This window comes from Micromys minutus (genome assembly GCF_963924665.1).
Source record: "Micromys minutus genome assembly, chromosome: 13".
Taxonomy (NCBI): Eukaryota; Metazoa; Chordata; class Mammalia; order Rodentia; family Muridae; genus Micromys; species Micromys minutus.
Window position 1 is genome coordinate 14,372,216 of NC_137982.1, and position 14,139 is coordinate 14,386,354.

The 14,139-nt window shown below is 41.0% G+C and overlaps 1 protein-coding gene across 3 annotated transcripts in view; it reads right to left on the reverse strand.

The window, feature by feature from the left end:
* GOLGA1 (golgin A1) overlaps positions 1 to 14,139 on the reverse strand; it is a 49,113-nt gene that overhangs the window by 16,042 nt on the left and 18,932 nt on the right. For 2 of the 3 annotated variants that reach the window (XM_080928010.1, XM_080928009.1), the window contains exons 11-13: positions 6,119 to 6,244; positions 3,566 to 3,661; positions 879 to 974 (exon numbers count right to left, since the gene is read on the reverse strand). In XM_080928010.1, the coding sequence (XP_080784136.1) occupies positions 879 to 974; positions 3,566 to 3,661; positions 6,119 to 6,244 (318 nt within the window). The remainder of the gene's footprint in view (positions 1 to 878; positions 975 to 3,565; positions 3,662 to 6,118; positions 6,245 to 14,139) is intronic. The other variant, XM_080928011.1, reaches the window with a different exon arrangement.

Below are 14,139 nucleotides of genomic sequence, written 5' to 3' on the forward strand. Positions count from 1 at the left end.
TTGATCTCTGCTATCCTAGTGTGAGTTCAAATCCCTGCATATTCTACATACTGATGTTGGTTCTGGCCTGCCCTGGAAACTGAACCTCTGTATTTATCCTGATATCACTGGCACACTCTTTATGGTGTATGCTAAGCACCACCCTGTCTTCAGATATAGGCCTCTGTTGCTACTCAATGGATCTCTATAGCTGAGGTTTTCCTAGAGGAGGTAGAAGAATGACGTTGTGAAGAACAGGGCTACGATGAGACAGATATGAGTCTTGCTACCTCTATGCTCACCTCCTCTACAGAATAAGTATGACGGCAGTGCCAATTTATTAGGTATATTACAAGGACTAAGTGAAAAGCATTCTGCACAGTGCTAGGGATGCCACAAACAGAAAAATCATGTTGGCTGCTTTTATTTTTCTAGCTCCAAATTTGTTTGCTTACTCAGGATGTGATGGCTGTACAAATACTTCAACCCATTGTTTGGGCTTTTGAGAGCATCTCACTAGGCAGGCATGGCTGGCTGGAAATCACTCTGTAGACTAGGCTGGCCTTGAACTCTGAAAAAATCTATCTTCTTTACCTTTTCAAATGCTGGGATTAATGGAATATGGGTGTTGACCCAGCTTATTCCATGGCTTGACCTGTTTTCCACACCTCTGATTGAAAGCCAAGCTTTGAACTTATGAGGACCCACAAAAAGGCAAGGTCCTTAACAAAAGCAGATGTTGGGTAGAAACTACCAGTTAGTTCATGTGTAACACTGACCTTCCAAGGGTAACCTCCCCATCCCTTGTTCTGTTCATGTTGAACACTGTTGTGCACATCTGGGACATCTGCAAAGGTGCTGATGGAAAGCTCTGGAGCCTACACATGGTGAACACTTACAAGTTTCTGGATCTGGGCTTCCTGGCCAGCCACAACATCTCTACTCTGGAGTAGCTGCTTTTCTGCAGCCTGTAGGCTCTGCTCTAGGTCCTTTACCTGAGGGGAAACAAAAGCATTCTTTGTCTTTCTGTTCATAAGAAACTAGGCAGGTTTAAAGCATAGTTTTAAAATTAAAACTCCTCAAAAGCAGGGGGTGGGGGGGAGCAGGGGACTGGAGAGATGGTTCCATGGTTAAGAGCACTGACTGCTCTTCCAGAGGTCCTGAGTTCAATTCCCAGCAACCACAATGTGGCTCACAACCATCTGTAATGAGATCTGATGCCTACTTCTGTTGTTTCTGAAGACAGCAACAGTATACTCAAATATGTAAAATAAATCTTAAAAAACAAAAACAAAAAGCAAAACAAAGTAAAACAACACACAAAATTAAAGCCAGAGACAAGGTGTAGTAGCACATGCCTATAGTCAGAGCACTCAGTAGGAAGAGGCAGATGATCAGAAGTTCAAAGCTATCCCTCATTACATAATAAGCTTGAAGCTAGCCTCGCCTACAGAAGAGTATATTACAGGAGGTGTTGTGAATGTTTGTGTGTCTGTGTGCGTGGTGCACGCACATTTACATTAAATGTATACATAAATAGAAAAGGAACATGCCATTCATCCCAGCAGAGGAATGCAGATATTTGAGTTTGAGGCCAATTTGGTATAAATAAAAGTTATAGGTCAGCCAGGGCTATATACTCAGAGCCTGTCTCAAAACAAACAAGAGAGGCTGGAGAGATGACTCAGTGGTTCAGACCACTGGCTACTCTACCAGTAGTTCAGAAGTCCCAGGATTCAATTCTCAGCATTCAAATGGCAGCTCACAGAGGGCCATAACTCCAGTTTTAGGGACTCTGTGGTGCTCTCTTCTGGCCTCTGCAGGTACTAAGCCTACATATAGTACACAGACATTACCCATAAGCAAAATACCCACTCACATAAGTAAATAACTTAAAAATAAGCAACAAACCAAAACCCATTTCCTTCAAAGAAAAAAAAACAATAAAACAAAAAATCAAAACAGAACAGGTAAGGCATGGCAGTTCACAGAAGAAACTTTATAGCACTTGGAAGGACAGGGGAATTACTCCAACTTCCAGGCCAGTCTGGGCTACATACTGAGACATTGTCTAAAAATAAATAAAATGAAAATAAAGTAAAATTCAAACCAGAAAAGAAATTCAACTTAGGGACATAGATGTCTTGGTGGTAGAGAGAGTGTCTAGAATGAAAAAGGTCCCAGTTTTAATTCCACAATACACACTTACATAAGCCTATATTAAAAATGAGCAAGAGAGCCCCGAGTCTCCCATTTTTAACCAATGTCACTTTAATGGTTTTTCCTTTAGTCTTTATGACTTTTTAGAATAGCTTGTATACAGTTTAAGTAATCTGTTATTTTTGCCCTCCCACTCAGATCTGAGACAATTATTTTTTTCAAAGAGCGCTTCCTGCTCTACTGACCACACGGCTAGAGGACCACTTGCAGGTATTTGGACTGTTTTACATTTTTATTTATTTTAGATCTTTAATACATATAGGTACATGAATGCACACACCACAGCATGCTGTAGAGGTCAAGAACAACTCTATTGAGTTGACTGTCTCCTTCTACTCTATGTGGGCTCCAGGGATCAGATGGAAAAGAATCCCAGAAGTGGGATTGCTGATCACAACGTGAATTTTGGACTCACTTAGTCCACACATTGACAATATACTATGGAGATACACTAGCAAGGGTAGAGACAATCCAATGTGTTCAGAAGAACTCAGTGTGTACTAAAGTTAGGTCAGTGACAGTGAGGAAGGGCTATGAAACCTGGGAGAAAAGGAAAGCTGGATTCTTATGAACACCTCACATGACGACAATATGAATGTGAACAAGAGTTCTATTATGAGGACAAAATTATACAATGAATTACCTTTGTGACTTAGAAACATTAGATGGAGTTTCAGACAACAGAGGATAGAAGTGATATCAAACTTCAGAATCTCTGTTCCAAAAGGGCTACATACACAGACTGGTTCAGGACTAGCACTGATGAGATTAGGAACTAGAACATGAAACAAAATCCTACAACCCAATTAAGAAAAGACTGAAACTACCAAAGAAAAGTAGGTATAGGATATGTAGAGAATTCAAAAGTAGAAACCCCAGAGGCTAACATGATGAGCGATAGGTGAAAACTAATTAATAACCACAGCAGCAAACACAATGAACCATTACTTTTCTTTCTCTAAACTGGAAAAAGCCAAGACTGTAAGATCCATGCTGGGAAATCAGAAATGTACTGGAGGGGGGGGCTGAAGAGATAGCTCAACAGTTGGCAGGACTGACTACTCTTTCAGAGGACCCAGCTTCATTTCCCATCACCCACATGGCAGCTCACAACTCTAACTCAAAGATATGACACCCTCTCACAGACATACATGCAGACAAAACACACGCACACACACACACAAATATATAATAAAGAAATAATTTAAAAAATGCAGTTGGGGCCTAGAGGGGACAAAACAACCACTTCAGCACAGCAAAAATAGTTCTTTGAAATGAAGATACTCTGACCAAGGAGCTTCTTAGCTAAGCCACCATCCAGCCAGGTTTTACACATGATAGCAAATACTGGGAGTAAAGTCAGTACCCGAGTCTCCAGGAAGTCAACTGCCTTGGTGTGGCTGTTCCTGGCAGCCAAGAGCTGCTGCCTAGTATCTTCCAGTTTCTGTTCAGCCACTGTTTTCTGTAATTTAAAAGATAAATAAGAGGAAGGGGTTGTTTCTGAATTTGACTACTGATGCTATAACATTTGTGCTAGGCACAAATAGATAAAACCATCAGCAAAGTAGATGTAATTCACGTATCATAGAGGACACACAAATCTGTCAGTCTTGTTTCCAAGGCTGGTACACATGACTAACAATGAAAACATACAGTAGAAGTCAGGCATTGTGGTGGAAAGCATTCAATCCCAGGAGACAGAAGCAGATCTTTGTAAGTTCAAGGACAGCCAGGGGCACATAGTGAGAGCCTGTCTCCAACACACACACACACACACACACACACACACACACACACACACACACACACACACAGCTTGTTTTGTGCAGAGAACTACAGCTCTTCAGAAGTCAATGTGATGATGTTCAGCAAAAGGGTCAAATAATGAGGAATAACAGTAATGCCTATTATGCTCCAATTTTTATTCTTATTTCATCATGTTTGACACAATAAACCCAATTTTATAGAGAAAACAATACAAAGAATTAATTGACTAGTTTCAAGTCACAGTGACTAGACACACAAGACACACTAATGCTTGCCTCTAGAGACCAACTTACAAATCAGAACCCACCTCGTATGCAATGTAGATATTTAAGGGAATTATGGAAGGTGTTCAAGGGAGTGATATGATCAAAAATACAGTTTGAGAAGATTAGTTTCATAGGTGCTAAGAGTGAAGAAGAGACTTTTGTGGGGTGGCCAGCCTGGAGACTTCAATGTACCTTTAGTGCTTTGGGAAGCCCTGCAGTCTACTCTAAGATAGGCTCAGAGCTCATGGCTTTGACAACTTTGTCATGATAAAGCTAATCACTGGGCTATAAAGAGGAGAAAAAGTTTACCTTTACTATGGGGTAAGGTCAGTTGGCTCAACAGTTCCCTCAGCCAAGGCAAACCTATGATGCAAGGTAGTTTTGCTCAAGCTAAAGGATTTCATAACTTTCTTTGCCAGTAGAAAGAGGGAAAGTGTAGGGAAGGGAACAGGGCAGTAAGACAAGACAGCCTGGGCAGCATCAGTCATTATATGGTCAGGATGCAATCTTTCCTTATAGCCTTCTAAACAAAGCTCTCTCCTCTGAGAATTAACATAGGACATATGAAGACTGGTTTCTGTTTTGAGACAGGGTCTCATGTAGCCTAGGCTAGCCTCAAAACTCATCATGTAGTCAAAGATGACCCTAAACTTTTGCTTCTTCCTTCTATATTCTGGAATTACAGACATGCACTTCCACACCTGGTTTAATAAAGTGTCAGTTCCGTCAACCCTGTATGTCCAGAAATTTGGTTGTTAGATAAAGCTGTACATCAGGCTGAGCAGTCAGTACAAAGCGGATGCTAAGTGTGCAACTGGCCCTGTGCAGTAGAAGCTGCTATCCGAGCCAAGTTGGAGCAAGCACTGAGCCCTGAGGTTCTGGAGCTGCACAATAAGAGGGGCGGCCACACAGGCAGTCCCAGAAGGCAGTGGGGCAGTGGTGAGCTCTCATTTCGAGGGGATGAGGCCCTTGCAACTAACGGTCCATGAGGCACTGTTGGAGGAGCTGACTGGGCCTGTACACACACTGGCCATCCAGGCAAAGACCCCGCCCAGTGTAGAGAGAACCCACAGATGGACATTAGCCCACCTTGCCTAGGTGGAAGCAAAAAAACGAGGACCTCTTAATACCCAGATTGGGAGAACAACGATAGAATGGGTCGACTAAGAATAAACTACTGTATCTCTATTATCTTATTCCTTGATTTGTATAGACCAGGGCCTCTGCCCTTTCTGCTAATGTACACTATGCAAAGGTAAAGAAGCTTCTAGTGTAAAGCTAAGGTAGCCCAGGGAGAGAGCAGCCATTCACTCCTGCCCTTGCCTGGGCTAGATTAGAGAAAGGCTGCCTGGTCCTGATGAGTCAGAAGGTCCATGATAATAAAAGAGAAGCCAGTGCATGAGGCTAAACGGTGCTCTTAAAAACCAGTGCCAGAGACTAAATTCAGGGCTTTGTACATGTCAGGCAAGTGGTCTAAGAATTAGGACACACTACCCACTACTATAAGGCTATTTTTGCTTGTTTGTTTTTTAGAGATAGGAATTCTCTATGTAGCCTTGGCTGTCCTGGAACTTACTCTGTAGACCAGGCTGGCCTAGAACTCAGAGATTCACCTGGCTTTGCCTTCGGAGTGCTATGATTAAAGAAGTGTGCCATTACCGCCTAGCTAAGGCTATTTTTATTTTAGTCCAAAGTTGAATAAGCCAAGTGCTATTGTATGTGCCTATAGTCTCAACTACTAGGAACATTAGGGAAAAAGGTGGCTTGATTCCTGGAGTTTGGGGCCCAAAAGAGCTATACAAAGTTGCAGAGAGCTTCCATCTAACCCTCTAGTTCAGAAACTCAGAACATATGCAATATACTATGCCAGCATAGGCAGATGTTACCTCTTTCAAGAGTTCTTGTACATGATCTTCTCCTGATAAATTCTGTTCTAGTCTCTTTTCCAAGAATATAACCTTCTCTTGTAAATGTGTGATGACTTTTTCTTTTTCTTGAGTTTCAGCAGTGACCTGGAGGGGAAAGCAGAGACATTCTTTAAATCCTCTTTAGACTATAAGCCTTCTTACCTCTCCTCCCTGCCCTGTTGTATCATGTTTCCCTAAAATCCTGTGCTCAATCACATCACAGACAAACATGCAACCAAGAAAGCTTCCTTGAAAATTTGGACAGAGATGCCAGGTCAGAACCAACAACATTAAAGAAGGAGACCTACCACAGCATGAACCAGGTGAAGGGACCTAGTGTAACAAGAAACAGGCATGTTCACTAATGTAAGCACCTGGTAGTCTGGTAGAGGCAGCAAGGCCAATCCTATTAAAGAAGTTCCCAGTGTTCCTAAAATGATCTATGGAATCACACTCCCAAGACTCTGGATTCAATCCCTAGCACTGACAATAAATAAACACCACAAACCAGAAAACAATAATGATATTCTTGGAAACTCAAGAGCTGGATACAGAGGGACAAAGCTAAGGTAACTGCTTTAAAGACACCAAGAGAACTTCTGAAAGAAATGACAGGAACCAATGGGCCACAGTGAACATCACAGCTTGGCCTCAGTGATGATGTGATGGTGACAGACTGGGAGCTGGTTCTTTTCATCACCAATCATCATATATTCTTCAATGTCAGATCCAAGAATCAAGGAAGCTTTGAATACAAAAGCATGAAGATCTGTGGCAGTCCTTCATCCACTGAGAATGCCCATTCTTGTCTCTTAAGAGAGTGCAGGTCGTCAGACTTAAACAGTGATGTCTACATGTAAGAAGACTCTGAAGAATATCTGCACAACCCCACAGTTTAAAAAACTTTTGTGAAGATTAAACATTATCTGTTGCTGTCCAAAACAAAACAAAAAAACCCCAAAACCAAAACAAACAAACAAACTCCACAAGAGTCTGATCTCTGGAAGTACAGATGAACTACTCATACAACTAACTATAAGCAACATAATCATCCAGTAAGACAAGTGCATACAAAGTGCTTGAGAAAATAAAGGCAATAGGGAGTCAGCTCTTTGAGGTGCTCAGACTGGGGCTCCTAAACAGGCAGTACAGATGCACAGAGGCAGGAGAAGAAATAGCATTGTGGGTAAAGAGTAGTGTGATGGTTTCTCAAATTGACATAATCTAAAATAACCTTGGAACAGAGTCTTGGTGAGTTACATCAAGTTAGTCCATGGGCATGTTTGTAGAGGGGTTGGTTGTCTTCTTCTTCTTCTTCTTTTTTTTAAAAGATTTATTTTACACACACACACACACACACACACACACACACACACACACACACAAACACACACGTATGAGTGTACACTCTAGCTGTATTCAGACACACCAGAAGAGGGCATCAGATCCCATTACAGATGGGTTGTGAGCCTCCATGTGGTTGCTTGAAATTGAACTCAGGACCTCTGAAGAGCAGACAGTGCTCCTAACCACTGAACCATATTTCCAGCCCAGGTTGTCTTGATTACATTAATTTCCAGCCCAGTCCCTGGTTTGGAGTCTTGTACTAATGTTAAGTGTAAAGGAGTCTAAGTACAAGTGAGCATGTATGCATTTCTTTCCTCTTTGTTCCATGTTGTAGATATAATATGATGAGTTGATTGAAGTTTCTGCCACCTTTACTTCACAATAAAGGACTATGTGGTGGCTTGAACAAGAGTGGCTCCAATAGGCTAATATGTTTGAATGCTTAGTAACCAGGGAGTGGAACTATTTGAAAGGATTCCAAGGTGCATGCGTGCATGCTACCATGTTCCCTACCATGATGATAATAGACTAACCATCTGAAACGGTAAGCAAGTCTCCAAATTAAATGCTTTCTTTATTTACCTTGGTCATCGTATCTCTTCACCATAATGGAATACTGCCTAAGATAGACTGTAACTAAAATAAATCCTTTCTCCTTTAAGGCTGTTTAGCAGAACAGATAATGTAAGCAAAGAGCTAAAAACAAGTTCACCTGGACCAGGAAACTGGGTGGAAGAGGCCAGGAAGGCTGATGCTGAGGTAAACTGCAATATACAGAATGTAGATAAGGCAGGAAAAGATGAATGTTAAGACAGGAAGGAAAACTGCTTTGCTCAAATCTCCCCCATTATAATGCAAACCAGTGTAATAGAAGGACTTGCAAGAAGCATGGTTAGTGGCTCCAGTATGCAAGCATGTACAGCATTTTTCCATTATTTCTAGTCCTTACTGTCACTCTTTTTTGTGTCTGTTACAAAAACCCAGACATTTCTCAGGATACAGTAAGGATTCAAACAAGTCTTCAGAGTTCTGCTGCATAATAATGTGAACTTGAGGAACACTATGGAGACCCATTCCACTGATCAACCATCTTACACAAGTTCCTGTGTCGTTAGGTAGAACATAAAGCTGGGGTCAGCAAAAGAATCAGTTGTCCAGCTCCAGTTAGTCTTCTTATGGATCTCATTCCTACAATGCTTTTGGTCTGGCTGTGCTATATCAGGCCTTTAACACCTGGGGCAGGCTAATGGAACTGCTATCAAACACAATCTCTGCGGCTAAACCTTATTTCCTAAGTCTTCATCCACTCTCTAGCCACACCTAAGCCTCACAGGTATGAGTCTAAAATGAAAGTTGCTCTAAGACTGGGGATAATGGTTCATGCTTTTAATCCCAGCACTCAGAAGGCAGAGTTAGGTGTAATGGAAGGCCAGCCTTGTCTACAGTGTTCCAGACCAGCTAGAGCTACAAAATGAGACCCTGTCTCAACAAAACAAAACAGCAAGGTTTAGAATGCTTACAGTATGATTTCATTTATATAATACTAAGAACGATGTGAGCAAATAAAGATACTATATAGGAAGCAAATATGGTAAAAATAAAAAATAAAGCATGAATTTAAACAATCTATAGCTGTGCTAAATAATAATAATAATAAATAATAATCATTATTATCATTTTGCTTTTTGAGACAGTGTCTCACTATATAGACCTAGGTTGGCCTATGCCTTCTGAGTGCTGGAATTAAGGGTGTGCACCACTATGACCAACTTGTGGTTATTTCTGAAGGGAGAAAGGATGAGATGGAACAGCCAAGGACATACAGAAGCCTGCAGAAAAATACTGTTCTCTTAGCCTGAAGAATTCATACACAGGGCGTCAGCAATTTATTACATATTTTACCTCATCCTTATTCTTATAAACCTGTAAAGTTTATAAAGTCATATGTGGGTATTAAAAACAACAATAAAAACCTACTTTCTCATGACCTTGGTACTAACTGACCTTCTTGTAATGTTCTCTAAGTAATGACTGATAGTATCAGCAACTCAGATACTCAAGCCAGGAACAAAGATATTCAATTTTGTTAGTCTCCTCAGCATTTCTTAAGTTCGTCCAACCTCCACTTGCCATTACTCTCAACAAGATTACTATCATGGGCCAGTGAGATGGCTTAGAGGGTTAAAAGCATGTGCTGCTAAGCCTTAGAGCTTGAATTCAATCCCTGGGATCCACATGGTAGAAGGAAAAAATTGACTCCTGAAGGTTGCCCTCTGACCTCCACATGTATGCAATGGTACAAGTTCATGAATACATATGCAAACACACATATAAATAAAAAATAATTAGGGGGCTGGAGAGAGAAGACAGGGTAAGAAGTCCTTAATTATGCTTTGCAAAGGTCTGTCAGTTGATCCTTCCTGAACCAGAAGGACAAAGACTGATGCTCCAATGTTTTGAGGAATTAGGAGGCTGTCCAAGTGGTCTGCTGTCTCTACAACTGTTTACATTTGAGAAGCTATGTTTGGTGCTTCCTATATATCCAGGTAATGTTTAAGTCATTCTCAGATTTCTGACACGGATGAAGACTAGTTTTAGTTTCATAATCGAACTCTAGTTGTTTAACATCGAGAGAGGTTATAGTGTGAAAGATACGGTTTTCAGATGGCATTACAGGCTAAAATCTAAACATAATCTAGGGACAGAATCATAATTCTTTAAGTTAGGAATAATGGTAGAATACTTTATCTAATTGACAAATATAATGGACTGGATGTCATTTGTATATTATACCGTGTAATCTACATGATTGTTATGGTTTTGTTCAATATATGTCTGAAATTAATAAGTGTGAGTTGTAGGGGCATTTCTGATCCTAAGGTCATGTTTCCCAATTGGTTCTTGATCTTTCAGTAATGAAGCCATAGCCCAAAGGCTATGCGGAAGAAAAAGGCGAAACTTCTGGGTCCCTTGAAGGAAAGAGACAACAGCAAGGGAGAAGAGAGTTAGCTATGCTTTGGAGAGAGAAAAGTCAGTCATGAGAGGTTTCAGGATGAGTGGCGGTCTGTGGGTAGTCAGGGATGTTTAGCAGACACTAGATGTATCTTAGCAAGAAAAGTTTAGGGCAGGTGGGAGGTGTGGAGATAAGAACACACTTTAAGAGTATACTTTTTCAAGCAAGAGATAACAGTGCCCAGCAATTGTGTCAAGAAGGCAAGTTGAAAATGAACAACCTGGGTGTGTATCTTTTATCTGTGGATTCAGGGGAAGCTGGGGGGGGGGGGGAGGGGCTGACAGTGTGGCCTGTACTTGGAGCATAGGCAGGATAGCAAAAGCCACATACTACACTCCTCCAGGTCCTTAACGTGCCAGTTCTTTTACTTGTCTCAGGGTTTTTGCTCATGCTGTTTCCTGAATGAGATTCTCTCCCTTCATCCTTCCCTTTCTAACCCCAGCAGGGTATCATCAGGTGTCACTGAAGGTGGCATTCAGATCTCATGAGGAGATTTCATCTGATGGCCTGAATAGGCTCCACTGCATCTCAAAGTCTTCCTTCAGTGCACTCATCAGTTAGTAATTACATACTGATGTTACTACTGGTAAAAATGTCAACTTTTCAAGACTATAGGCACCAAACAGGCAGGGACAGTATCTGTTCTGATAAATATTGTATTTCTAATAAGCCAGAGATACAGGATGTTTCAGGATTTTCAGAAAGGAGGGACCTCTCTATGACAGCCTCAACTTTCCTGGGCCTATTTCTCAATTATAAAAAAGATGATGAGGGGTTGTAGAGGTGCATACCTTGTATCCCAGCACTTGTAAGGCAAAGGAAGAACGATCTTTGAGTTTCATGCCAGCACCAAGCCAGCCAAGAATGTGTCTATGTCTTAAAAACAAAAGGGATGGATGGATGGTTTTACCAGGGCCTCAGGTGAAGTTTGTCCTTCTGAGTGTCTTACTTGTTGTTATTCCACTTCCTCTGGGCAGACTTCTTAGTCCTTGTCTAGAAATGCACTCTTCTCTGACACATCTTATGTGCTTGAAAAGTCTATGTGACTTATCTGGGGGCTTGAATTTTTCCTTGTGGGAATAAGAAATTTAAGCTTTATAACCAAACTGTAAACCTCTGAGGGAAGACAATAAATGCATATAATTTAATTAAGGGTATGGACTAATTAATTAATACTACAGACATAAGGTAATATATTATAAATTTATTTTTTTCTTCCTTTTTGAGATAGCATCCAACTATGTAGTCCCTTCTCTCTTGGAACACACTATGTAGACTAGGCTGACTTCAAACTTACAGAGGTCTGTCTGTCTCTGTCTCTTGAGTGCTGAAATTGCAGGCATGCACCACCACAGTTGGCTGTTTTAGAAATTCCTAAGTTTTCCAGGCTAGCTTCAAACTTTCTATCCTTCTGCATCTACCTCTCAAGAACTGGATTACAGACATGTGCTGTCCATATGGTTTACTGGGCTCTTATTTTCAAGACTACAAAACTCATTAAAACAAGAATAAATTTTAGGGTGACATTTAAGTTAGAATCCATATCTGAGGGCCAACGAACAGGGCTCAGTAGGTAAAAGTAGTTGCTACCGAGTCTGCTCTCCTGACTTTGAGGACCAGAGCTGACAACTGACTCCCATAAATAGTCTTCTGACCTTTACACACAATCACAATACAGAAATATATATATATACTTTTGAGACAGGGTTTTTCTGTGTAGCCTTGGCTCTCCTAAAACTTGCTCTGTAGACAGGCTGATCTTGAACTCAAAAGACCCACCTGCTTCTGCTTATCAAGTGCTAGGATTAAAGATCTACACCACCACTGCCCAGCCCCTGCCGCCCCCACCTCAATTTTCTTTTTAAAAGAAAAAGAATCCAACCAACAGTGAATAACCTACTACTTTCTATTTAGAAACATGCAAGTGATAGCAAGTGATAACACTTAGCTGAATGAAGTATATAGACTTGTTTTTTAGTTTACATTAATCTTACTGGGTTCTAGGTCTCCACCTCATTTGAGAAAAGTATTTCTCAAGACCTGAAAGCAGAGCGGGATAGTATCAACTGGTAGAAGACATTTGGTCACAACAGAAAGGCTGACTATCAGTGACTGAAGGATGCTGCTAAAATTTAGAACCTAGTGGCCAGGAAAGCATGTCATTTTTTCACAATAAGAAACAATCATCCTACACAATTGCTCTGTTCAAAACTGCAGTAAGAAACATGTCATTAAAAACAGTCCTTTAGAGGCTGGCTCATTGCTAATCAAAAGCACTTGCTGTTCTTGCAGGTTCTTCACATAAGAACTAGACTTCATTCCCAGCACCCACATGGTGGCTTATAACCATCTGTGAACTTCAAATTCAGGGGACCCAGAGCCCTCTTCTGGCCTCTATGGACATTAGGCAGACATACAGAGCACCTAAAAACAAATAAAAGGATGGAGAGACGGCTCAATGGTTATGAGCACTGACCTTCCAGAGGTCCTGAGTTCAATTCCCAACATCTATATAGTGGCTCACAACCATCTGTAAATAGGATCTGACACCCTCTTCTGGTGTGTCTGAAGAAAGCTACAGTGTACTCATATAAATAAAATAAATCTTTAAAATTAAATAAATAAAAACTCAGAGACTGCGACAGAGTAGAATGCCTGTATAAGCTCAAGCCAGACAAAATATCTAAACGAACAAGGGTAAGTGGCCCAAAAGGCTTACTCCTAATCAAAAAGCTTTGTGCAACTGATAATTTCCAGGAGAGGGAAAGTCAGTTTTCTCCAATGGAATAGGACTGTGTGTACCACTCCTACCTCATGCTCAGGAGTTGTTGGCCAACACAAAATGGACTCATGGAATGAGAGCGTTGAAACACTCCTAGTGCTCGGAAGGCAGAGGCAGGTGTATATGTGAGTGTGAGGCCAGCCTACTGTACACAGTCAAGTTCCAGGACAGCCAGAGCTACATAATAGAGAGACCCTGTCTCAAAAAACAAAACAAAAAAAAAAAACAAAAATGGATTTGTGTGTGTGTGTGTGTGTGTGTGTGTGTGTGTATTTGTGTTTTCCTTCTTTAAAAAAAAGAAAGAAGAGGCTGGAGAGATGGATCAATGGTTAAGAGCACTGAGGACCTGGTTCAAGTCCTAGTACCCACATGATAACTAACAACTGTGTCTACTCCAGTTCCAGAAGACCTGGTATACTTACACAGACATATGTTCAGGCATATCAAAATTTTAAAAATGTAAATAAGGGAGTTGGAGAGATAGCTCAGTAGTTAAGAGCAGTGAATGCTCTTCCAAAGACCCCGAGTTTAATTCCCAGCAACTAACTTCTTCTGGTGTGTCTGAAGATAGCTACTGTGTGTGTGTGTGTGTGTGTGTGTGTATAAATGATAGGGCTCAGTAGGTTAAGGCACATGCTAACAAGCCATACAACCTGGTTTGAAATAATTCTTTAAAAAAAATAAAAAGGAGAGGGGGAGGAAATAAAGAAAAAAAAAGAAAAAGAAAAGAGGAGGCCGTTTCTTTCACCTTCCATCTCTGTATCCCTTGATGAGTTTCTAGCAGAGCCATGACAAGTAGGCCCCAGGCAAGAATTTGCCATTTTCCATGGAAGATAAAATGGCAGTTGCTGGCTATGA